A 27086-nucleotide genomic window follows, 5' to 3' on the forward strand; every position below is an offset into this window, starting at 1 on the left:
AATACCATTGTTTTCCTTCTTTTAACATCAGTGTCAGGATGGCCGAGTGGTCTAAGGCGCCAGACTCAAGGATCAGCTCCTTCCGTATGAACGGGAATTCTGGTCTCCGAATGGAGGCGTGGGTTCAAATCCCACTTCTGACATATGTTTTGTCACATTTTATAACATACAGGTCCTGTACTTACCTGATAAAATGTTTTACACACTGTAGAGAACTCGGACATTGTGACGAGTAAAGTGGTTTAAAATACTTAAGTTAAAGTACTACTTAAGCAGCTTTTTGGGGTATCTGTACTTACATTTACATTTAAGTCATTTAGCAGACACTCTTACCCAGAGCGACTTACAAATTGGTGCATTCACCTTATGATATCCAGTGGAACAACCACTTTACAATAGTGCATCTAAATCTTTTAGGGGGGGGGGGGGGGGGTTAGAAGGATTACTTTATCCTATCCTAGGTATTCCTTAAAGAGGTGGGGTTTCAGGTGTCTCCGGAAGGTGGTGATTGACTCTGCTGTCCTGGCGTCGTGAGGAAGCTTGTTCCACCATTGGGGTGCCAGAGCAGCGAACAGTTTTGACTGGGCTGAGCGGGAACTGTGCTTCCTCAGAGGTAGGGGGGCCAGCAGGCCAGAGGTGGATGAACGCAGTGCCCTTGTTTGGGTGTAGGGCCTGATCAGAGCCTGAAGGTATGGAGGTGCCGTTCCCTTCACAGCTCCGTAGGCAATCACCATGGTCTTGTAGCGGATGCGAGCTTCAACTGGAAGCCAGTGGAGAGAGCGGAGGAGCGGGGTGACGTGAGAGAACTTGGGAAGGTTGAACACCAGACGGGCTGCGGCGTTCTGGATGAGTTGTAGGGGTTTAATGGCACAGGCAGGGAGCCCAGCCAACAGCGAGTTGCAGTAATCCAGACGGGAGATGACAAGTGCCTGGATTAGGACCTGCGCCGCTTCCTGTGTGAGGCAGGGTCGTACTCTGCGAATGTTGTAGAGCATGAACCTACAGGATCGGGTCACCGCCTTGATGTTAGTGGAGAACGACAGGGTGTTGTCCAGGATCACGCCAAGGTTCTTAGCACTCTGGGAGGAGGACACAAGGGAGTTGTCAACCGTGATGGCGAGATCATGGAACGGGCAGTCCTTCCCCGGGAGGAAGAGCAGCTCCGTCTTGCCGAGGTTCAGCTTGAGGTGGTGATCCGTCATCCACACTGATATGTCTGACAGACATGCAGAGATGCGATTCGCCGCCTGGTTATCAGAAGGGGGAAAGGCGAAGATTAATTGTGTGTTGTCTGCATAGCAATGATATGAGAGACCATGTGAGGATATGACAGAGCCAAGTGACTTGGTGTATAGCGAGAATAGGAGAGGGCCTAGAACAGAGCCCTGGGGGACACCAGTGGTGAGAGCGCATGGTGCGGAGACAGATTCTCGCCACGCCACCTGGTAGGAGCGACCTGTCAGGTAGGACGCAATCCAAGCGTGGGCCGCGCCGGAGATGCCCAACTCGGAGAGGGTGGAGAGGAGGATCTGATGGTTCACAGTATCAAAGGCAGCAGATAGGTCTAGAAGGATGAGAGCAGAGGAGAGAGAGTTAGCTTTAGCAGTGCGGAGAGCCTCCGTGACACAGAGAAGAGCAGTCTCAGTTGAATGCCCAGTCTTGAAACCTGACTGATTAGGATCAAGAAGGTCATTCTGAGAGAGATAGCAGGAGAGCTGGCCAAGGACGGCACGTTCAAGAGTTTTGGAGAGAAAAGAAAGAAGGGATACTGGTCTGTAGTTGTTGACATCGGAGGGATCGAGTGTAGGTTTTTTCAGAAGGGGTGCAACTCTCGCTCTTTTGAAGATGGAAGGGACGTAGCCAGCGGTCAAGGATGAGTTGATGAGCGAGGTGAGAAGGTCTCTGGAAATGGTCTGGAGAAGAGAGGAGGGGATAGGGTCAAGTGGGCAGGTTGTTGGGCGGCCGGCCGTCACAAGACGCGAGATTTCATCTGGAGAGAGAGGGGAGAAAGAGGTCAAAGCACAGGGTACGGCAGTGTGAGCAGGACCAGCGGTGTCGTTTGACTTAGCAAACGAGGATCGGATATCGTCAACCTTCTTTTCAAAATGGTTGACGAAGTCATCCGCAGAGAGGGAGGAGGGGGGGGGGAGGGGGAGGAGGATTCAGGAGGGAGGAGAAGGTAGCAAAGAGCTTCCTAGGGTTAGAGGCAGATGCTTGGAATTTAGAGAGGTAGAAAGTGGCTTTAGCAGCAGAGACAGAAGAGGAGAATGTAGAGAGGAGGGAGTGAAAGGATGCCAGGTCCGCAGGGAGGCGAGTTTTCCTCCATTTCCGCTCGGCTGCCCGGAGCCCTGTTCTGTGAGCTCGTAGTGAGTCGTCGAGCCACGGAGCAGGAGGGGAGGACCGAGCCGGCCTGGAGGATAGGGGACAGAGAAAATCAAAGGATGCAGAAAGGGAGGAGAGGAGGGTTGAGGAGGCAGAATCAGGAGATAGGTTGGAGAAGGTTTGAGCAGAGGGAAGAGATGATAGGATGGAAGAGGAGAGAGTAGCGGGAGAGAGAGAGCGAAGGTTGGGACGGCGCAATACCATCCGAGTAGGGGCAGAGTGAGAAGTGTTGGATGAGAGCAAGAGGGAAAAGGATACAAGGTAGTGGTCGGAGATTTGGAGGGGAGTTGCAATGAGATTAGTGGAAGAACAGCATCTAGTAAAGATGAGGTCAAGCGTATTGCCTGCCTTGTGAGTAGGGGGGGAAGGTGAGAGGGTGAGGTCAAAAGAGGAGAGGAGTGGAAAGAAGGAGGCAGAGAGGAATGAGTCAAAGGTAGACGTGGGGAGGTTAAAGTCACCCAGAACTGTGAGAGGTGAGCCATCTTCAGGAAAGGAATTTATCAAGGCGTCAAGCTCATTGATGAACTCTCCAAGGGAACCTGTAGGGCGATAAATGATAAGGATGTTAAGCTTGAAAGGGCTGGTAACTGTGACAGCATGGAATTCAAATGAGGAGATAGACAGATGGGTCAGGGGAGAAAGAGAGAATGTCCACTTGGGAGAGATGAGGATTCCAGTGCCACCACCCCGCTGGCTCGATGCTCTAGGGGTATGCGAGAACACGTGGGCAGACGAAGAGAGAGCAGTAGGAGTAGCAGTGTTATCTGTGGTAATCCATGTTTCCGTCAGCGCCAGGAAGTCTAGGGACTGTTGGCTGCAGACCGGCAGTTCCAGAGGCTGCCGGAGACCTGGAACTCCACGTGGGTCGTGCGCGCTGGGACCACCAGGTTAGAGTGGCAGCGGCCACGCGGTGTGAAGCGTTTGTATGGCCTGTGCAGAGGGGAGAGAACAGGGATAGACAGACACATAGTTGACAAGCTACAGAAGTGTTGTTTCTTGTATTATTGTCTCTTGTGTCTTTAGAGAACTGTTTCACTTTGATATCCTTTTTCTTCTGTCCTGATTTTCTCTTTCTTTTCTTCTGTTAACTAGATATTCTTTGTTGTTCTTCGTTAGCTAGCTAGCTTCTTCCAAAAGAGTCCCTAGCAACTGCACATTTGATACTTTACTATTTATATTTTTGACAACTTTTACTTCACTACATTCCTAAAGAAAATAATGTACCTTTTACTCAAAACATTTTTCTTGACACCCAAAATGTATCGTTACTGGGGACCTGTACGGAAAAAATGTATGAAATGTATGCATTCACTACTGTAAGTCGCTCTGGATAAGAGCGTCTGCTAAATGACTAAAATGTAAATGTAATAGCAGGACTGGAAAATGATCCAATCCAGACACATGTCAAGAGAACATCCCTGGTCATCCCTACTGCCTCTGATCTGGCGGACTCACTAAACACACATGCTTCACTTGTAAATGATGTCTGAGTGTTGGAGTGTGCCCCTTGCTATCCGTAAATAAATAAAACAAATCCGTTTGGTTTGCTTAATATAAGGAATTTGAAATGACTTTTACTTTGAATACTTAGGTATATTTTATCAATTGCATTTACTTTTGACACTTATAGTGCATTCGGAAAGTATTCAGACCCCATGACTTTTTCCACATTTTGTTACTTTTCAGCCTTATTCTAAAATGGATTAAATAAATAAATAAGCAGCAATCTACATACAATATCCCATAATGACAAACTGAAAACAGTTTATTTTGTGCAAATGTATTAAAAATAAAAAAAAACAGAAATACCTTATTTACATAAGTATTCAGACCTTTTACTATGAGACTTGAAATTGAGCTCAGGTGCATCCTGTTTCTATTGATCATCCTTGAGATGTCAACTTGATTTGAGTCCACCTGTGGTAAATTCAATTGATTGGACATGATTTGGAAAGGCACACACCTCTCTATATAAGGTCCCACAGTTGACAGTGCATGTAAGAGGGCAGACGTTTGGAGAAACGATGGCTGAGAAGCTGTCCACGTTTGCTAAATTAGGATAGATAAACAACGATTATTCAATATAGCAAAGTTAATAGATTTGAACAAAGATAAATGAAACGGAGAGGAAATCTGGTGGAGGTGGTTGAGCAACACTGGGCTGTGACTGGAGCAGAGATGGAAGGAAAGGTAGGGAGGTTAGGAGTTGAGGAGTGGAAAAAGGTGGAGGTATAGTAAGAGTAAAGGTTAAGAAGAGGAAGCCTGAGGAGCCTTTGCAGGTCTTGTCAGAGGAGAGCAGTGATGAGGGAGGTTCGGGTCGCAGTGTTTTACTGAAAGAAGTGGAGTTCAAGGTGTTGGTGAAATTTAAGAATCATGGTGGAGTCACGGCGGTCAGTCTGATCGCGTTGGCTAGGGATTTGGAGAGTAAAGTTGGAGAGGTTGACTGCTAAAGTTCTTCATGATGGAAGTTTGGTGGTGGTGGTGTGTATCAATGCTAAATAGTATAAGGCACTCAAACTCAAGCAGTTATGAAATGTATGGTTGATAATAGCATGCCGGATCAATCTGGACAGAAGTGGGTGAAGGCAGTTATTACTGGAGTTCCAGAAATTGTTAACATGCAAGAAATAAAGGACCATTTGAAGGGAGGCTCTCTTATTGAGGCAAAGCGCCTCCAGATGACACGAGATGGGGAGAAAGTGGATAGCTTGTCAGTGCTACTAAACTTTGAGGATCTGTTATTGCCAAGAAAAGTTAGGTTTGGGTATATGAGTTACTAAACTCAGCAAAAAAAGAAACGTCCTCTCACTGTCAACTGTGTTTATTTTCAGAAAACGTAACGTGTAAATATTTGTATGAACATAAGATTAAACAACTGAGACATAAACTGAACAAGTTCCACAGACATGTGACTAACAGATATGGAATGATGTGTCCCTGAACAAAGGGCTAGTCAAAATCAAAAGTAACAGTCAGTATCTGGTGTGGCCACCAGCTGCATTAAGTACTGCATCTCCTCATCATGGACTGCACCAGATTTGCCAGTTCTTTCTGTGAGATGTTACCCCAGTCTTCCACCAAGGCACCTGCGAGTTCCCGGACATTTCTAGGGGGAATGGCCCTAGCCCTCACCCTCCGATCCAACAGGTCCCAGACGTGCCATGGCAGAACACTGACATTCCTGTCTTGCAGGAAATCACGCACAGAACGAGCAGTATGGCTGGTGGCATTGTCATGCTGGAGGGTCATGTCAGGATGAGCGTGCAGGAAGGGTACCACATGAGGGAGGAGGATGTCTTCCCTGTAACGCACAGCGTTGAGATTGCCTGCAATGACAACAAGCTCAGTCCGATGATGCTGTGACACACCGCCCCAGACCATGACGGACCCTCCACCTCCAAATCGATCTCGCTCCAGAGTACAGGCCTCGGTGTAATGCTCATTCCTTCAACGATAAATGCGAATCCAACCATCACCCCTGGTGAGACAAAACCGCAACTCGTCAGTGAAGAGCACTTTTTGCCAGGCCTGTCTGGTCCAGCGATGGTGGGTTTGTGCCCATAGGCGACGTTGTTGCCGGTGATGTCTGGAGAGGATCTACCTTATAATAGGCCTACAAGCCCTCAGTCCAGCCTCTCTCAGCCTATTGCGGACAGTCTGAGCACTGATGGAGGGATTGAGCGTTCCTGGTGCGTTGAGCGTTCCTTCACGCAGATGAGCAGGGACCCTGGGCATCTTTCTTTTGGGGGTTTTCAGAGTCAGTAGAAAGGCCTCTTTAGTGTCCTAAGTTTTAATAACTGTGACCTTAATTGCTCACCGTCTGTAAGCTGTTAGTGTCTTAATGACTGTTCCACAGGCGCATGTCCATTAATTGTTTATGGGTCATTGAACAAGCATGGGAAACGATGTTTAAACCCTTTACAATGAAGATCTGTGAAGTTCTTTGGATTTTTACGAATTATCTTTGAAAGACAGGGTCTTGAAAAGGGATTTTTCATTTTTTGCTGAGTTTGTGCGAGCATATGTTCCGAAACCATTGAATTGCTATAAATGTTTGCCCAAAGGTTTTGGCATGTGGTGTGTAAAGACAAAAGGAGATGTACGAAGTGTGGGGGAGAACATGTATGTGGAGATGGGGTTCAGTTAAAGTACTGTAACTGTGTTGGCACCCATAGTGTAGTGTATGGGGGTTGTTCAGTGATGAAAAGACAGGTTGAAGTGCAGCAGGTGAGGTGTGAGCGTAACATCTTGTATGCAGAAGCAGTGAAGGTAGTTCACGCAGAAACAATCGAGGCACCTAGGAGAGCAGGTATTCCAGGGCAGATTGAGATGCAGGTTGGGCGTGATGGAGGGAGCAGAATGGGGGAGAACACAAGACTGGTAGGAGACATGAGGAAGGTTGTTACATTTGTGACATCAGCAATCAGCACAGAAATTACAATCGAGGACTAAGAAGATAAAGATATTTTGGGATTACAGTACTGACATGGGAAAATGTACAGGATGACCTCAATAAGATTGAGAATCAGTCCAGCCTGTGACGTGGTGAGGTTGGACGCAGGTGCAGAGAAGAGACCAGATGAGGAATCAGTGGTTAAGGATTAACATAATACTTTACTGAGAAACGGTAGCTGCAGGATCACAGTGCACTTGAAAAACAACAAACACTAAGTACTGCCACCATACTCAGGAAATGACCGCACATGGTAAACAATTCAAGCTTCTGCAAAGAACAACAGAAAACACACCACTTTTAACAGGGAAATCATAATGAGTAAATAGGACACACCTGAGTGTCGTTAATGTCTCTAGGACGGTCTCTGACGCCCTTTGTTGACAGGTGGAACCATGACACAGCCAGGAAACATGTATTGGTTCATTTGCATTATGGTGTTAATCCTTTAATGGAATGCCAGACGTTTGATGGCTAATGGGCAAGAGTTCAAACAGTTTCTTGAGGAGTTACCAGCCAAACCTGATGTGATACGTCTCCAGGAGACATGGCTAAAGCCTACTCTAGATTTTGTATTACAAGGTTATGTTGCAGTCCGTAGAGATAGGGTGGCAGCATGAGGAGGAGGGTGTGCTACCTTTATAAAGCGGGCGATCCCATATAGGTGTGTGGGAGAGGGAGTGGAGCAGGAGTATGTAGTGGTAGAGGTGTGGCTGGCAGGGGGGATATGGTAATAGTGAACCTTTACAACTCATGTAAGAGACTAGAGGTGCTGGCCCTTGGGAATGTAGAAGGTCAAGATAGGAGACTGGTAATGTGGTGTGGGGATTTGAATGCTCATAGTTCACTATGGGGAGGGTCATGGAATGATGTAAACGGACAAGTGTTGGAGGAACTACTGGATGAGAAAGGGCTTGTGAGTCTTAATGACGGCCGGGGAACCAGGATTGACGGAGTAACTGGAAATGAATCTGCTCTGGATCTTACTTTTATCTCAAGTTCAATGGCAGGCAGATGTAGATTCCTCCAATACCTCCCAACTACAGAGGGCAGTGATCACTATCCTATCATGTGTACTGTAGGAATGAGGGTGGAAGTTTCAGTAGGAAATGGATTGAGGAGATGGATTTTTGGGAAAGCGGAGTGGCGTCAGTTTCAGGAGTTGAGTGAACAGGAGCTGTCTCAGGTCAATGATGGAATAAGAGGAGCAATAGTAGGGGCCTCAAGGCAGGTGATTCCTATGGGTACAGGGGAGAAAGAGTAACGCAATCCCCTGGTGAAGAGTGTAGGAACAGCGCTTTCAGAATGTTGAAAAGGTCCCATAATTACCAGCACCTGATTCAGTATAAACAAGCACAAGCAGTATTAAGGAGGATCATTAGGACAGCTAAGAGGGAGTATTGTCGCCGGTTCTGTGGAAACATAGGAAGGATCACTCCTGTGGGAGAAGTACGTGGGATTATTAAGAGGATGAGTGGGGTCAGACGAGATTGGGATCTCCCTGTGCTGAAAAGTGGGGAGATTGTTGCAGTGAGAGATACTGAGAAGGCAGAGATGTTAGCCCAGGCATTTGTGAAGGTGCACAGCTCAAATAATCTGACAGAAGAGGGGCTACGTTGTGGATCAGAGAGAGATGGTCGGGGATACATTGAATGGCCCTTTTGCTTTGGCTGAGATGAAGAGAGAATTAGCTAAAGCTGGGGTAACATCTCCTGGGAAGGATGAAATGTGTTACATCATGATGGCTCATCTCAGTGACAATGCAATGGGGAAAGTATTGGGCCTTTTCAATAAGGGGTGGCAGGAAGGGAAACTGCCTGGAAGTTGGAAGCAGGCGGTAGAGGTGCCAATACATAAACCTGGGAAAAACCCTAATACTCCTTCAAGCTATAGGCCGATAGCGTTGACATCTCATGTATGTCAATTTATGGAAGGGATGATAATGGAAAGGCTGACTTACTTTCTGGAGAGTAGAGGACTGTCACCTGTGACTTTTTATTTTATTTATTTTAATTTTATTTATTTCACCTTTATTTAACCAGGTAGGCAAGTTGAGAACAAGTTTTCATTTACAATTGCGACCTGGCCAAGATAAAGCAAAGCAGTTCGACACATACAACAACACAGAGTTACACCTGGAGTAAAACAAAACATACAGTCAATAATACAGTAGAAAAATAAGTCTATATACAATGTGAGCAAATGAGGTGAGATAAGGGAGGTAAAGGCAAAAAAGGCCATGGTGGCAAAGTAAATACAATATGGCAAGTAAAACACGAATGGTAGATTTGTAGTGGAAGAAAGTGCAAAGTAGAAATATAAATAATGGGGTGCAAAGGAGCAAAATAAATAAATAAATACAGTAGGGGAAGAGGTAGTTGTTCGGGCTAAATTATAGATGGGCTATCTACAGGTGCAGTGATCTGTGAGCTGCTCTGACAGCTGGTGCTTAAAGCTAGTGAGGGAGATAAGTGTTTCCAGTTTCAGAGATTTTTGTAGTTCGTTCCAGTCATTGGCAGCAGAGAACTGGAAGGAGAGATGGCCAAAGGAGGAATTGGCTTTGGGGGTGACCAGAGAGATATACCTTCTGGAGCGCATGCTACAGGTGGGTGCTGCTATGGTGACCAGTGAGCGGAGATAAGGGGGGACTTTACCTAGCAGGGTCTTGTAGATGACCTGGAGCCAGTGGGTTTGGCGACGAGTATGAAGCGACGAGTATGAAGCTCAGTTGGTAGAGCATGGTGTTTGCAACGCCAGGGTTGTGGGTTCGATTCCCACGGGGGGCCAAGTACGAAGAAGAAAAAAAAATGTATGAAATGAAAATGAAATGTATGCATTCACTACTGTAAGTCGCTCTGGATAAGAGCGTCTGCTAAAATGACTAAAATGTAAAATGTAAATGTAAGCGAGGGCCAGCCAACGAGAGCGTACAGGTCGCAGTGGTGGGTAGTGTATGGGGCTTTGGTGACAAAACGTATGGCACTGTGATAGACTGCATCCAGTTCATTGAGTAGGGTATTGGAGGCTATTTTGTAAATGACATCGCCGAAGTCGAGGATCGGTAGGATGGTCAGTTTTACGAGGGTATGTTTGGCAGCATGAGTGAAGTATGCTTTGTTGCGAAATAGGAAGCCAATTCTAGATTTAACTTTGGATGGGAGATGTTTGATGTGAGTCTGGAAGGAGAGTTTACAGTCTAACCAGACACCTAGGTATTTGTAGTTGTCCACATATTCTAAGTCAGAACCGTCCAGAGTAGTGATGCTGGACGGGCGGGCAGGTGCAGGCAGCGATCGGTTGAAGAGCATGCATTTAGTTTTACTTGTATTTAAGAGCAGTTGGAGGCCACGGAAGGAGAGTTGTATGGCATTGAAGCTCGTCTGGAGGGTTGTTAACACAGTGTCCAAAGAAGGGCCAGAAGTATACAGAATGGTGTCGTCTGCGTAGAGGTGGATCAGAGACTCACCAGCAGCAAGAGCGACATCATTGATGTATACAGAGAAAAGAGTTGGCCCAAGAATTGAACCCTGTGGCACCCCCATAGAGACTACCAGAGGCCCGGACAACAGGCCCTCCGATTTGACACATTGAACTCTATCAGAGAAGTAGTTGGTGAACCAGGTGAGGCAATCATTTGAGAAACCAAGGCTATTGAGTCTGCTGATGAGGATGTGGTGATTGACAGAGTCGAAAGCCTTGGCCAGGTCAATGAATACGGCAGCACAGTATTGTTTCTTATCGATGGCGGTTACGATATCGTTTAGGACCTTGAGCGTGGCTGAGGTGCACCCATGACCAGCTCTGAAACCAGATTGCATAGCGGAGAAGGTACGGTGGGATTCGAAATGGTCGGTAATCTGTTTGTTGACCTGGCTTTCGAAGACCTTAGAAAGGCAGGGTAGGATAGATATAGGTCTGTAGCAGTTTGGGTCAAGAGTGTCCCCCCCTTTGAAGAGGGATGACAGCAGCTGCTTTCCAATCTTTGGGAATCTCAGACGACACAAAAGAGAGGTTGAACAGGCTAGTAATAGGGGTTGCAACAGTTCCGGAAAGAATGGGTCCAAATTGTCTAGCCCGGCTGATTTGTAGGGGTCCAGATTTTGTAGCTCTTTCAGAACATCAGCTGACTGGATTTGGGAGAAGGAGAAATGGGGAAGGCTTGGGCGAGTAGCTGTGGGGAGTGCAGTGCTGTTGACCGCGGTAGGGGTAGCCAGGTGGAAAGCTTGGCCAGCCGTAGAAAAATGCTTATTAAAATGTTCAATTATAGTGGATTTATCGGTGGTGACAGAGTTTCCTATCCTCAGTGCAGTGGGCAGCTGGGAGGAGGTGTTCTTATTGTCCATGGACTTTACAGTGTCCCAGAACTTTTTTGAGTTTGTGTTGCAGGAAGCAAATTTCTGCTTGAAAAAGCTAGCCTTGGCTTTTCTAACTGCCTGTGTATATTGGTTTCTAACTTCCCTGAAAAGTTGCATATCACGGGGGCTGTTCGATGCTAATGCAGAACGCCACAGGATGTTTTTGTATTGGTTAAGGGCAGTCAGGTCTGGAGAGAACCAAGGGCTATATCTGTTCCTGGTTCTAAATGGGGCATGCTTATTTAAGATGGTGAGGAAGGCATTTTTTCTGACTTGAGTCAGTCATACGTAAGGCACAGGCAAATAAGGTGGTGGTGGTAGCCGTTTTCTTTCATGTAGGAAGGCTTTTGATATGATGTGGAAGGAAGGCCTCCCTATCAAGCTGGATAACTTGAGGGTTGGAGGAAGGGTTTTTAACTGGATAAAGGATTTTCTTTTTGGTCGATCAATATAAGAGAGGGTGGGGAGCTCTATGTCAGAAAGCTATGAGCTAGATAATGGTACCCCCCCAAGGAAGTGTCATTAGTCCTTTGTTGTTCTCCATTATGATTGACAATGTATTCTCTCAGGTGAGACCTGATATTGGGAGGTCATTGTTTGTGGATGATGGAGCGCTGTGGGAGGGAGAAATGTTACCCATACAGCCATAAGAGTTCAAGAAGCGATTAATGAAGTTGAGCAATGGTCCCTCAGGTGGGGCTTAAAGTTTTCAGTTGAGAAAACACAGACTGTGTTTTTTTCTAGAAGGAAGGTTGGGGAGGAAATATACTTGAAGTTGTATGGAAGGAATCAGGAGAGGGTGGGAATGTTTATGTTCCCTGGGGTCAGGTTTAACACTTGAATGACATGGGCGGAGCATATTAACAGAGTAGTTGTCAATGGAAATACAATTTTGAATGTGATGCGTTGCTTGTCAAGAATGGAGTGCTGGGCAGATAGAATGACATTGAAAATTATATATATATATATATATATATATATATATTAGAGCTGTTAAGGTCATCAATGGATTCTGGAAGTATAGCAGATGGATAAGCCGCTCAGACATCTTTATAAAAGCTCGATGTTATCCAGTCCCAAGCCCTAAGAATATGTTTTGGAGCACTCATGGCCTCCCCGGTGGCAGTGATGCAGGTAGACATAAGGTTACACATCCTACAAAAAAGGTACTCCTAGAGTGCTGGGAACATGAACAAAATCTGAAATCAAGCTTTGAGTAGGCAATTGCGTGGCGAGAGAGATGGGGTTGTTTGGGAGGGAGTTTAGTCTCTCTATGGTTCTTCCTGCTATCCCACCTTGGTTTCTCCCTCAGCCAGTGATAGATCTAGGGTTGCTTGAGAGGGTAAGAACTGTTGAGGAAGGAGTAGATTCAGTTGTAAGTGAACATTTAAGAACACAATACTATGCTTTCTTAAACATATTCACAGATGGAACTAAGGACCCTAAAACAGGGAGGACAGGAGCAGCTTTTAGTGTTCCTGAGTTTAAGGTGGCAGTGACGAAAAGAGCTACGGATCATTTATCTGTTTACATAATGGAGTTGTTGGACATAATATTGGCTGCAGAGTGGGTGGAGGAGGTGAGGCCAAACAGGGTATCATCTGTTCTGACTCCTGTGCAGCACTAATGAGCTTAAATTCATGTGTGTCTCAGAGCAGACAGGATGTATTGTATGTGGTTTTGCAGTGTTTGTATAGGATGAAAAAGATGGCTCATGTGGGAGTAGAGGGGAATGAGGAGGTGGATGTTATCACCAAGCAGGCTCTTAAACATCCTAATGTTGAGAAGGGAATTGTCAATCAGTAAAGCAGAGGCCAAGGGATTAATAAGAACAGTAGTTAAAAATAAGTGGCAAGAGTTGTGGAACAGGGAGAGTAAGGGAAGACACCTGTATAAGATCCAGGAAAAGGTGGGGCAGGGAGGTCCTCAGGCTGAGAGAGAAGGGAGGAAAGGGTATTCACAAGGCTGAGACTGGGACACACAAGGCTAAATAGTACATTGAAAGTGGTGGGGAAACATTTGACTGGGAGGTGTGATCTGTGATCATTGTCAGGAGGAGATGGAGACAGTGGAGGATGTTCTACTTCAGTGCCAGAAATATGTGAGAGAAACGGAGCGATTGTTATTAGATTTGAGGAGTAATGGGGTTGAAGAGCCAGGATTACGTGAACTGCTGGGGAAATCTTCAGGGGATGTAGTATTTAATTATGGAGACCTTCACTGTCTCTAGTCCACACTCCAGTCCAGTTGGTGGCGGTAATGCACCTTAAAGTTGGTTGCCAACAGCTGTATAAAATCCACAGAAGAACAAGAAGTGCATGTTAGAGCAAAAACCAAGCCATGAGGTTGAAGGAATTGTGTCGAGGCACAGATCTGGGGAAGGGTACCAAAAAATGTCTGCAGCTTTGATGGTTCCCAAGAACATAGTGGCCTCCATCGTTCTTAAATGGAAGAAGTTTGGAACCACCAAGACTTTTCCTTGAGCTGGCTGCCCGGACAAACTGAGCAATTGGGGGAGAAGGGCCTTAGTCGGGGAGGTGACCAAGAACCCAATGGTCACTCTGACAGAGCTCCAGAGTTCCTCTGTGGAGATGGGATAAACTTCCAGAAGGACAATTATCTCTGCAGCACTCCACCAATCAGGCCTTTATGGTAGTGGCCAGATGGAAGCCTCTCCTAATTAAAAGGCACATGACAGCCCCCTTGGAGTTTGCCAAAGGGCACCTAAAGACTCTCAGAACATGAGAAATAAGATTGTCTGGTCTGATGAAAGCAAGATTGAACTCCTTACGGTGAAGCATGGTGGTGGCAGCTGTGGGGATGTTTTTCAGTCGCAGGGACTGGGAGATTAGTTAGGATCGAGGGAAAGATGAACGCAGCAAAGTACAGAGAGATCCTTGACGAAAACCTGGTCCAGAGCACTCAGGACCTCAGACTGGGGGCGAACCCGATCGAACATCTCTGGAGACCTGAAAATAGTTGTGCAGCGACGCTCCCCGTCCAACCTGACAAAGCTTGAGAGGATTTGCAGAGAATAATGGGAGAAGCTCCCCAAATACAGGTGTGCCAAGCCTGTAGCGTCATACCCAAGAAGACTTATTTATTTATTTTATTTTATTTTTTATTTTATTTTTACAGGGACAGTGCACATTAATCGACGTTTCAGTAAAAGTGCCGGTTTTAGCCAGCCGGCTAATTTTCAACCGCAGTCCCTGGGCAGGTTATTAAAAACAATTACAATATAGACAATCATTGAACAGTGAGCACACGCAGAGTAACATAGGACAAGCAAGACATAGCATACAGACAGAGCAACATAGAACAAGCAAGACATAGCATACAGACAGAGCAACATAGAACAAAAAGAAACAAGACAAAATCCATAAAAACAACAAAGTGTTTCCACACCTCACAAGCTACAGACAACAGACAACATGGAAAGCGGCAATACACAGCTAGGGATTGTGTTCACAAATCTGATTGACCTTTAGCCATGTCTTCATGCATTTTGTGAAAGTGTGATATGTGGTGCAGTTATGTGTGTCTGATGGCAGTGTATTCCAGACATGGGACAGAGAAAGCGGATTTACTAAAGGTGCTTTTCCTTAAGGGAACTATACAGTCACCTCTCATGGCAGACCTTGTGGATCTGCTGCCATATGTTTGGGTTTTCTGTTTAACAAAAATACTGAGTGGAGGGGGAGCCAGGCCATTTAGGATCTTGAATACAAAACATGCGTCCATGTATTGCACAAGATTTTCCCAACTCAGGAGCTCATGCTTTCTGAGGATGTAACAGTGATGATGGCTATTGGGCTTCCTATCGAGCACTTTGAGAGCCTGTTTGTAGACAGACTGAATAGGTTTTAATGTTGTATAGCAAGCTTGGGCCCAACTAGTCAAGCAGTATGTTAAGTGGGGGAGTATCATCGATTTGAAGTACAGTCTTGCTACCTCTGTGGTCAAACAATTTTGTATAAATCGGAAATTAGCTAGGTTGAATTTGGTTATTTGAATGACCTTTTTCACATGCTTTTTAAAAGAGAGGTTGGAATCAAGTATGATGCCAAGGTACTTAAAATCAGATACCACCTGGAGCTTCTCCCCTGACACATAGACATCTGGCTCAGTAGCATCTGTTGCCCTCTTTGTGAAGAACATGCAAACAGTTTTTTTCACATTGAGATGCAAACACGAGTCACTGAGCCACTTTGTAACCTGGACCATTACAGTAGTGAGTTCTTGTGCAGCTTGTTGTTTGCTCTTTGCATGCACATATATCACTGTATCATCTGCATACATTTGAACTTCAGACCCAGCGCAGACAGAAGGCAGATCATTAATGTACAGGCTGAACAGGAGGGGCCCCAGTATTGACCCTTGGGGCACGCCCACATCATAGCTAAGAGTGGGCGACAGCTCATTGCTCACTCTGACACACTGAGTTCTGCCTTCAAGGTATGATTTCATCCATCTCAAGGCATCGGGGGAAAAGTTGAACTTGGACAATTTTGTGATGAGAATCTCATGGTTAACAGTATCGAAAGCCTTCCTTAGGTCCAGAAACACAGCCCCAACAACGCCCCCTTTGTCCATCTTGGACTTCACTTGAGGCTGTAATCGCTGCAAAAGGTGCTTCAACATAGTACTGAGTCAAGGTTCTGAATACTTATGCAAATGTGATTTTTTTTTATACATTTGCCTAAATGTCAAAATGTGTTTTTGCTTTGTCATTATGGGATATTGTATGCAGATTGAGGGGGGAAAAACAAATACATTTTAGAACAAGGCTGTAACGTAACAAAATGTGGAAAATGTCAAGGGGTCTGAATACTTTCCGAATGCACTGTAAATATATTTAAAACCAAACACTTTTAGACTTTTAGTCAAGTAGTATTTTACTGGGTTATGTTCACTTTTACTTTAGTAATTTTTTATTAAAGGTATCTTCACTTTTACTCAAGTATGACAATTGAAAATACTTTTTCCACCACTGAGTAAATACTGTTCAGAATTGTAGACTAAAAAACACCTATTATTTCAGATGAGCTCCATGCACACAATCCTGCCCATCATCAATCCAAAGCTTTGTCACAAGTGTGTCCTGAATATATCATACCCAGGCCCAACATTCATAAACACACAACAAAAAACACTGACAAACACCATACAGTTTGATTAAACATTTGGGTAGATTTATTTATCATATCAAAATATCAGTGTCATGATGACACAAACTAGGACATTCCTTTGTAATGCATTTTGTAGAGTTCCCTTCCTGTGTTTACCAGTATGTGAGTCCAGATTCTGGCCAATTCCAGGGAGTATTTGCCATGGCATACATAATTGGTACAGGAAGCACCTTAGTTCACTTGGCATTTTTTATATTGTGTGCTACAGTATGAACATCCTAAAACCTACTTCATCCAGTGCAAGCCCTACATTAGTAGTGTGTGGAATTATCAGACCAATTGTGTTATTATTACAAAGTTATGCTGAAAGTGAATGCTAGAGTGAGTATATCAAGCATGATCTTCTCTAACGTATATGAGAAACTAACTGCAGTTCAGTCAGACCGAGTATGTGATTTTTAGCTATGCTTAGTGATGGATAACTCAGAATGGCCAAGTCAGAAATTTTTATAGATCCTCTAACACCAGAGCCAAAAAACAAACAAAAATATTTCTGATGGAATGTTATCGGCTTCTGTGTTGAAAATCTGTGGTCATCTCATGATTACAAAAATGAAATATGTTCATCTCAAGCTACAGTAATAGATCTTCCATCAGCATCTACATGACAACTAATACAACCTATATAACTTTACAAAGACACCACAGAATTCAAGAATTATTCAAACCTTAACCAAAAATCCGCTAGATTTTGGTAAATTAAGGTCTGTGGCATTTTAAATGAGCATAAGAGGTGATGGTCCATGAAAATGTGATAATACAAAAACCATACAGGAGAAAGCATTTTGTTCAAATGCAGCAACACAAGGCAATATCCATAACATTATCCTGAAAAAATTAAGGCATCTGAATTTCCCTTGTGTACTTGAGTTCTAGTCCTTCTTTTTGTCCTTGATCTCCTCGTCATCTGTGTACTCGGTAGGTTCTTCTCCAGCTTTCAGAAGTTTGCCGACGTAGTCATACTTTTCTGTGAAAGGCAGGAAGAAGAAGAAAATTACATTGTGTCCCTCAGAGACCTTCGCCAGACACAACATTAGAGCCATTATCAAGGACATGGTATTCACTGGGTGGAGAACAGCCTTGGCCCAGAAAGACTCCCATGTGTGGGTTTAAATTCACAGCACTACTCAATGGAATGTAGATGAAAGTGTATCAAAAATATTAATTTTGATGCAAAGTACTATTACATTATGCCCTGGCATGGCACTATACTATTGCTTGTGATATAGTGAACTCTTCTATCGTTGCCAAGCCATACAACTGAGGAACACAGAGGAGTTGACTAAAGCACAAAAAGACTGGATCACACCAACACTAGCTATGCCCTAAGGCGCAATACAGAAATGGATTTTAAATCATTCTAAGCCATCAAAACTGTTCGGGGGCATGAACAACTTGCACTGGGCCATCATTGTAAATAATAATTTGTTCTTAACTGACTTGCCTAGTTAAATAAAAAAACATTTTGTTTTTAAAGACTGTTGAGTGGTGTGTGTGATGTTCACTGCAAGAGGTTCATTCCGCTTGAGGTAGAAGTAGAAAATACAGTATCAGAATTTAAACCAGTGTTTCGTAGCAACTTCTATCAACTCCTGCATCAACTCACGAGTGAACTGGGTCTCCCATTCGTTGAGGCTCTCTTGCTGCATGGCGTTGAGGTCCGAGAGGTCGTCGTGGGTGTCTTTCAGGGCCTCCTTCTCCAGACAAAATGTGGCCAGGCCCCTGGAGGCATCTTTACCAGCAAACACTCCATAGGGACCATCTGGAAACCATCACACAGACATAAAGTTTGATTTGAAATTCAGCCAAGTATTTTATGAACTAAAATGTGATTGTGAATGGACAGGTTTTAATAAACTATCAGCGTGTATACATTGGCTGATGACTACCATTTTCTGAAAGTATGCCGTTTTTATTGTGTAAATTAAATTCCACAAGCTCCCCAACAGACATAGCTGACTGTATTCTATGACAGCTTCAGAGATAGCCCCAACAGCAACCCCCCCCCTTTTTTTTTTTTTAATAGATGTTGAGGCTGACAGAAGGGACAGCCTGAATCTGTGAAATGAGAACTAGCATTGCTCTCCAATAGGCCTCAAAAAGCCTAACTTTGTGCAACCATCTGGTCTGGTTGAATTTAATTTTAAACCTTTGTGCAAGGCATTCTCCTGTGTCAAACTATTTCTTTTAAAATGGAATGAAGGCAACTGAAACACAACATCATAAACGAGGAGCAGCAATAAGGGTCATAGACTATAATAACCTGAAAATATTGCAATTTATACATATTTTCAGGGAGGACGTTCCTCAGGAGGGGTTGCGTGACAGTGCAAGATCAATCAACTCGGTGAGAGGTTACATGCCAACTAGGCTGACCACGTCACTAGCAGCTCGCGTGTTGTGAAATTCAAACCTGGGCAAATTATTCATGAATAAGAGAGAGGGGGAGTGGCGTTTTAGAATGGTCGCAGTTACAATGTAACAACTTAGTAATACACACATACATATAATTAACAAATTTAGGAATAAAGTCGACAGACCAGCAAGCCACTTGGCTACAGTTGCGCCAACCATTATTTTAGGCGGAAATAGCCAAGACCTTGCTCGACGGACAGCACATGAAAACAAACGTATTTTACCTGGCCCGTAGAATTTCTTTCCTCTGGTTACATCGAATACCTTAAAATTGACAGCCATGAGAATTCTTGGATTTTGCAGCCCATCGTACGGTTGCAGCTCCGTTAACGTGAAATCTCTTTTCTTGAGTTTAGGCAGAGGTTCCTCGACCTCGCCCATATCTGCAGGTTTGTCTCCGCGGAAGATTTTGTACAAAAGAAATATACAGAGGCCTAGCAGACTCAAATTCAACGGGGAAGTAAAAATCTCTTGCAAAATTCCTGGATAAATTTCCTCGGCTCCCTCTGTATCAGCCATGTTTGTTTCTCTATGCTTGGTTGGGACTGTACTGGAACATGAGGCTTTTCGAGGGTGGGATCAATGCACCAATCACAGTGACCAAAAAGACACTGTTATGCAGTTTTAACCAATGGGCTTCGTGTTGGAACTGTAGTTTTGAGAAATGTATTACTTAAGAAATAATGCCTGAGAACCCGGGAATTATCGTGTGACAACTCACGAGTTCCAACACAAACCATGATCTCATTAACTATGCACTATATGGACAAATAAGCATAATGTTTTTTATGTAGGCCTACTAATAGCAGAAACTCATTGCTCATCGAACGTTGCGACAAGGGGTGTTCTGATTCCCGGCAGGACACAGCCCTTGGGAGGAGTTGTCACACGATAGATAATACCTGTGTTCGATGGCATTCTTGCATTTATACACCGTTTTTGCCGCTACAAAAAAAGATTGCAGTTTTGAAACTGCAGTAAAAGTGCAGTATCTGCAGTCGACTGTGGTATTTTGGACGCAGTAATTGCAGAATAACTACAGTGTAGGTATTCTGCAATTACTGTGTCCTAGTTATTCTGCAATTACTGCGTCCAAAATATTTCACTGTAACTGCCGTTACACTGAAAAATTACTGTAGTAACAAAAACAGTGTTATTTTGGACGCAGTATTTGCAACATAATGCAGTTAGACTGCACTTTAACTGCAGTTATACTGCATTGTACTACAGTTATACTGCTCTCTGACTGCAGTCTTTTTTCGCAAGGGTGGTAGCAAACTCAGCCTGCAATATTTTAAAAGAGTGCTGGTCGTTAGTTATTTTCTCATGTTTTGAGCCAGTCCTTAATTCCAATCATTATATTCATTCGACGTTGCTATTCTAAACAAATAATTGACATGTAGCTAGCTAGCAGAGGTTCAATGATGATGAGAGACAAGAACTACAATAAATAATGATCAAAGGGCTTTGTGTTGGAACTGTAGTTTTGAGAAATGTACTACATCAATTTGATGCATATTTCACATATTAATCTATTTTATATAAAATGTTCAAAGCATAAATACATTAAAATTAGAATTTTGGGAGCAACTCATATGACCGTAATTCATTGAAGAATGATCATCTTGCCTGGTAAGTAGGGCATGTTTAAAAAAAAAAATCAAACAACATTTAACTGTAATTAAAATGATTTGAACCATTTTGCGTTAAAAAGGGGGACTTTGAATACGACGTCATCGTAATGGTGATTAATGACATCACATCCTGTATATTTATTTATTTAACCTTTATTTCTTCTGAAGAATGTCTCTCCTCTAAGTAGTTCCCCATAACAAAGCCTCTTGCAAGCTAACGAATGAGGCTGAGCCTGCCAGAAATGTATGTCGAGTACGATTTGCCATACGACAGAACAATGGCATAGACAATATACAGTACATGTTAGGGATCTTTCTGTAGCCTGTAATTTTAGTTTGTAGTACAATTGACGTTGCGTAAGCTGACAACAACAAGAGCAACCTCGAGTGGCTCAAACACTGGCTAGCCAGCTTCAGTTAGATAGCTAACTTTAACTGTAACGAAATGTTCACATAAGAGCTAGCTATTACATTTAGCTTAGTATAATCCGACTCGGTTCTTATTCTTCAATTTGAACACATTTAGCCGAGTTTGCCAAGCAGGTAAGTGTTTTGGTTTTAGAAAACGTCACCTAGCAAGTCATCATTAGCTAATGTAACGTTTGAATGCAAACGTTGGCTAGCTAGCTAATGCTATTGCCACTGTCAAGCTAGCTAGCGAACAGTTAATTCGCATTTTGTGTAATATTTCAGGTCTGCTAATTGTGTGTACCATTTTGTTGATTGTTGAGCTCTCTAACGTTATCGTATTGGTAACATTACGTGTATTTTAACTACCTAGCTACACACCCATGCCCATTTGAACTTCTTGGAAATTGTTGACAGGAGCCACAAATGTAATGACATGAAATGTGTGCCGCTCTCTTGAAAGAAATTCTGCTGTCGCAATTTATGATACAGTTGCCGCGTTCACATACTAGTCTGAACTAAGAAACTCGGAAATGTCCGACTTGCTAACTGGTTGAATGCGGCACGTGTATAACTACAACCTGTTAGTAAATCGGAAATGTCAGTTTCCTAGTTCCGACTAGCAGATTAACCCGTCATTCTGTTGGTGCTGTGGGTGGCTGCCACCCATTAAATTGAGTGTCACTTCTAATTTTTAAGAAGTTATTTTCAATTGGAGATTACATTAGGGACCAAGCTTGAACAGACAGTTTGATACCACATCTTACAACAGTTTTGTTTCTTCACTCAGCATGGGTTTACAGGCCCAAGTTAATCTTACTAGCAACTTGCTGCTGAATAAAATACGAATCATATTGTCTCTCTTTCTGTTGCACAGCTTTTCAGCATCCTGGTCTACCCCTCTCCAGCTCCTCCTCTCCTATCTCATCTTGGTTCTGTGCAGTATGACAATGCGTGTGGATGCCAAAGTAGTTATGCTTGGGAAGGAGAGTGTAGGCAAGACCAGCCTTGTAGAGAGATATGTCCACCATCGCTTTCTCGTTGGCCCCTACCAGAACGTGAGTATCAGTTAATTTCCTAGGGCAGTGTGGGATTCCAACTGGATGTGTGGGATGCTCTCTCTGCTTGTGTGTGAAGATTCTTTCTCAATATTTGACTTGCTACATTTTTTTTCTTGCAATCTGCCTTTCTTCGATAGACTATTGGGGCTGCATTCGTTGCCAAACCAATCCAGGTGGGAGACAAGGTGGTTACCCTGGGAATATGGGTGAGTGACGATGACTGATGTCATCCTACGTAAAATACAAAGGCAAATACATTTGCATGAGTCTCTATACGCCTTATGGCATTGCCTGGTGAATTATAATCCCTGGAAAATAAATGAATGAATCCATTGTAGCCTGATATGGGGGAGCTACTGGCTATGTGTGGATAGACTATAAGTGATTCCTTCTCTGCAACCCAGGACACGGCTGGATCAGAGCGCTACGAGGCTATGAGTAGAATCTACTACAGAGGAGCCAGGGCTGCCATTGTCTGCTATGGTAAATCCTCATGAATGACACTGTCAGTAGCACTCTGTCTAGGTTTATTATTGTTTACGTTTTTGTCATTGTCTACGTTTTATTTTTATTTTGCTACTATGGAGTTCTTATATCTGAAATGTTTCATTGAGGAAATTCTTGTTGAGAGCAATTAACGTTTCTGCATGTTGTGAATTGTGCTCACATGTCCTGCACTCATATTTCCCTCATTGGGGGAATTTTCATGGTTTGGAAAATATCTGATGAGGCATTTACCACAGTTGATGACTCAATTTGTTCTGTTTCTTTTTTAGTTTTAGATGGTTCTGTTTTTAGTGTGGTTTTTATGGGCTGATTTACATTGCAACAGTACTATCTAGTAATGGTAATACAGAATATTCTAGGTTGAATATACTTTTATAACTATGAAAACATATCATGTTTTAGTCAAGTTCTGTGTTGTCATTGATCTTTATTTGTGTGACTTTCGCTCCTGTAGATTTGACAGACACCGGCAGTTTCCAGCGAGCTAAATTCTGGGTGAAGGAGGTGCAAAACTGTGAAGAGGTTAGAGACCCTTTCATAAAAACACAACTCACTTGCCATGATGGGTATTGCCCTGTATATTATCCTATGTAACTGCTCACAATTTCCTCTTATGACCTCCATTGAAGCACTGCAAGATATACCTCTGTGGCACAAAGGTTGACCTGATTGAGAGTGACCGGGGCCTGCGGCAAGTAGACTACCATGACGTTCAGGACTTTGCTGATGGTAAATTGCTATGATAATCATCATCACTAACTCCCACTTAATCATGGAGTCTGAGTGTCTTACCAGACATCAATCAATCAATCAAATCTATTTATAAAGCCCTTTTTACACCGGCAGATTAGTATAAGGACTGGCTGCTTTAGCGTAGTTTATGTTTATTCTTTCTTCATTCTCATCTACAGAGATTGGGGCTCAGCATTTTGAAACATCCAGTAAAACAGGCAACAACGTGGGTAAGTGACACCTCATATGGTCAGTTCATTTCAAATCTAGTGTATAGTCTCATTAAACTACATTTCCCGAAAATGCATCAGTGCAGCAGTAGACTCACATTCTCTTTTAACCACATTCCAGATGAGCTGTTTCAAAAAGTTGCAGAGGACTTCAATAGCATCTCCTTCCAATTCATGACCGGTGAGACTTTGGCTCTCTTCTTAGATATTGCTTCTATAGTTTAGCTGTCAGTGCACATTTAGTCTGCAATGGTAGTATTACTATCATGAATTGTCATTCTCAATCTCTACTGTGGTGAGTTATTGCTCTCCTGAATAGGTCTGGTTGATACTTCTCTGCTCTCTCTTTACAGAAGAGACAGGTATTGACTTGGGTCAGAAGAAGGACTCTTATTTCTATTCCTGCTGCCACAATTAAACCTTTACTGGTAGACAGCGGTCACTTGCCCTAAAACCAACCTGGAAATGTTGGATGGATGCTAGACATCCCACCTGGAGCCTGTTCATTTAAAATCAGAGAAAGAAAGAGAGGAGTCCAAGCAGTACTGTGTTTTTTTGGTTGCTTTTTTCAGTTGTGCCATAGAAGGCTAAATGCTCACTGCATTTAAAGGAGTGCTCATAATGATTGGACTTCCCCTCTCTCAGGACAAAATACCTGCCAAGGGGGATATCGGAATGAAGCAGACAAGGAAATAGCACTTCAACCCCACTTTTAAAAAAGCCTTGTTTTCCTTAGTTTCTATCAACTCGCCTTAATGCCGCTACACACTTCATGCAAACAGAGCAACGGAGCATCGCATACGATCCATTCCCAAATTTTTGCCAAACAAAAATACGTAGAACTATGTGTGACAAGTACTCTCTGTTGCTGCGTTTATGTAGTTGGATAGAAGTGTATAGGGCCATTTAGGAACAGTTCAAAGTTTACTGGGGAGGGGTGGGGGAGGGGGGTTAGAGTGTCCAACTCGAGGTGTCAGAAAACAAAATGTACGACCACAAATAACAATAACTATGTTTATAAATGTGGATATGGACTTTGCCACTTCAGCATGGTTTTGTGGCAAAGTCGATGCACTACGATCAGAGCTGGCTGCAGACAATGCTCAGCTAGCTAGAAATCTAATTTCAAGCAGTTTGACGCTATAATTATATACAATATATGCAACACATTTTCCACCAATAGGTTTCTGTGCCAATGCACCACACAACCCATAAGCAAAGCATACCCATTTCAGGCGCTTCAAGTTCATGGTTTGTGTTTTCAACACCACAATGAAATATACTGTCAATCTCGACAAACAGAAAATAGGCCTAAATCCTGCCCTACCTTGCAGGCCTACCCAGTATCGAAGGCTTGGCTTGACAGTCTCCAAATGTCATTACACTTTTTGGTATTAAACAGATGTCTCTTTCCGTTCATCAAATGGCTGCTGCACCGTTTGGATGCTGGAATTACATTTAGGACGAACGTGCGCAGGTAGCCTACAGGATACTTTTGATTAAAACATTGTGACTGGTTGTGTTCATGCCACACATAAACTTCAATACATTTTTAAAAGTGAAATGACAAATATTTAGGCTACATTGAAGTGTTAGGTTCTAGGTGCGTGAGGAATAGCCGCTGGGATGGATCTCTTGAGGCAGAGAACGTGTTAAGCTTTCCTGAATAACTGGGCCTGCTGGGAGCATATGTGGCCACATTTTTATTATAGAACGACTTGGGAGAATGATGATCCGCAACAGACAATGCATGTCAGTATCAGAACTTAAATACAGCCAGACTGGCCTGCTACTCTGCCTTTCTATACCTTATAAACAGGCGAGTAGACCCACAAGTGATCCAAATGGAATGAAACATTCAAATCACAGGGCTTTTGCACCATTATTTAAATAACATTTTCACTGCAGTTTATAGCCTAGAGTAGAATTTTGTACTTGAAAACAATAATGCAATTTCTCATTGCATTGTGGTGTTATAGGCTAGTCTATGTAGGATAATTGAAACATAATTGTCCCTGAACCAGATGACATGGGGAGCTTTTTGAGTTGCGTGTCTCATTTCTCACAGTTCTTTCTGGCGCAATGACGCACCTGGCCTCTTTGCTGATAGTGAAAATTGGTGCAACTTTGAATGATTTTTTCTGTGGTATGATGCTAGTTAGCCTATTGTAGATCTGGACAAATGATCCACCTAGCGCTATTGTCACTATGAATGGTGGATAGAAGGCAGGATAGACTGGTATACTATACTGACCTGTGGTATAGTAAAAGTTAGCTCACGGAAAAGCATAGTGCATAAGAGAAGTACCAAAGCAACTTGATATAAGGGAGGCGCATGCAAGCGGAAGAGGAGATTTGTCTAGGATGGAAGAAATTATATAGTAAAACCTGCAAAGGGATGAATGTAAACCAGGAGAAAAAAACGCACTACCCTGTGCCCAATAAAAACAACCCTCCCAAAAGCAAAAATAAATAAGTAAAAAAACATTAGACAACACTCCCCTATTTTGGACCACCCCACCCCAGTAAATCTCAAGCTTTCCCTTATATATATAAATTATGCCAATGACATGTATAGCTTTTATCCCATAATCAAATGCCTTGAGTGAGTGTGCTTCTTTTTAAGTACTTGATTTCATTGATCATTCTGTGGGTTTTGGGGCTTTAAACTATAGACTATTTTCATTGTCTACTCTAGGTTGCAATGGACTTGCCATACTATGTACCTGCACATTTATTGTCATGTAACATATATTTTTCTTTTGTCATAAGCTCTGATACAGTTGAACGTATATGGAATGCACCAACACAGGAAAAAGTTTATGGGTAAATGTTGTAATAAGAGAGTTACGTCGCCATGGCTAAAAGTACTAGATAATGCCATTGCAATAAGAAACCCTATAAACAGACAGCTATGTGTAGCTAATGTACAATTTAATATCCAGCAAGTCACTAACTTAATGTTTTATGGACACCTCATCAAACCGTGGCTGACCATTGTCGTTACTTCACACACAATGGGAAGTTTAAACTTTCTGTGAATGTATTGTTAATGTTTACACTTTGAGACACCTTTGACCTTTTGAGACAGTCTAGCTAATGGCTGATTTTTACTTGATTTTACCAATGTGTGTTCAAATTAGCTTAGTTAGACCTACTATTGAATTTGAGTGCAAAGATAAATGAGAGGAAATACTGAAACCTCACTGAGGTTTTTTCTCAGTCCCACTGAAGTTGTGCATGTAGGAGACTAGTAGTAAGCAGAGTAATGAATCACATATCCATCATTAGCAGTGTATAGCAGGCTCCATTGTTGTTTACACACGCAGCATCTTCTATGTTGTCACTCCCCAAGGACACAGACCTGGTGCCTGAGAAAGAGGGATAGTTCACATATTTCATTTTATGAATGGTTTACAGGACTCTGTTATTAGAAGGTGCAATGTGTACAAGCACAAAGCCAGGAGGTTGTTTGCAGTCCCACATCTGTCTGAGGCCTTGTAGATAACATGCATATATTTCCAACACTACAGGTCCACAGGGTCTGCTGATATGATCATTCATTGTGTGGACTCCAGTGACTGTGTTTTCTAGCATGTTGTAAATTGGAAAAATAAAGATTCAATTTCTGCAAGTCTCTTGGTTAGTGTGACACTTACAGTACATTAGCCTGGTCAACCAGATTGACCGCTGCATGCAATATTGTTTAACTTCACT

The 27086-nt window shown here is 43.2% G+C and overlaps 2 protein-coding genes and 1 non-coding gene across 3 annotated transcripts; 2 read left to right on the plus strand and 1 right to left on the minus strand.

Moving 5' to 3' along the window:
• Window positions 1-32: 32 nt before the first annotated feature.
• Window positions 33-143, plus strand: trnal-caa (transfer RNA leucine (anticodon CAA)). Its single transcript has 2 exons — window positions 33-70; window positions 98-143. It is a non-coding gene; the product is annotated as a tRNA-Leu (tRNA).
• A 16223-nt stretch (window positions 144-16366) lies between these two features.
• Window positions 16367-19349, minus strand: pgrmc1 (progesterone receptor membrane component 1). Its single transcript, NM_001146359.1, is given in 3 exon segments — window positions 16367-17349; window positions 17989-18144; window positions 19022-19349. Coding segments are annotated over 3 exon segments (546 nt in total). The 5' UTR covers window positions 19317-19349; the 3' UTR covers window positions 16367-17254.
• Window positions 19350-20564: 1215 nt separating this feature from the next.
• Window positions 20565-27003, plus strand: LOC106568018 (ras-related protein Rab-24). Its single transcript, XM_014138010.3, has 9 exons — window positions 20565-20974; window positions 21717-21897; window positions 22038-22106; window positions 22305-22383; window positions 22862-22929; window positions 23037-23136; window positions 23319-23369; window positions 23491-23550; window positions 23723-27003. Exons 2-9 carry the CDS (start codon window positions 21784-21786, stop codon window positions 23785-23787), a joined length of 606 nt encoding a protein of 201 aa, XP_013993485.1. The 5' UTR covers window positions 20565-20974; window positions 21717-21783; the 3' UTR covers window positions 23788-27003.
• Window positions 27004-27086: the final 83 nt, after the last annotated feature.

Source organism: Salmo salar, chromosome 13 (genome assembly GCF_965601325.2).
Source record: "Salmo salar chromosome 13, fSalSal1, whole genome shotgun sequence".
Taxonomy (NCBI): domain Eukaryota; kingdom Metazoa; phylum Chordata; class Actinopteri; order Salmoniformes; family Salmonidae; genus Salmo; species Salmo salar.

Bases quoted from the DNA above. Each gene is read 5' to 3' on its own strand.
- LOC106568018 (XM_014138010.3), top strand. From the start codon at position 21,784: ATGACAATGCGTGTGGATGCCAAAGTAGTTATGCTTGGGAAGGAGAGT. The intron at 21,898-22,037 runs GTGAGTATCAGT...TTTCTTCGATAG, and splicing joins TCGTTGGCCCCTACCAGAAC to ACTATTGGGGCTGCATTCGT. The intron at 22,930-23,036 runs GTTAGAGACCCT...CCTCCATTGAAG, and splicing joins AGGTGCAAAACTGTGAAGAG to CACTGCAAGATATACCTCTG.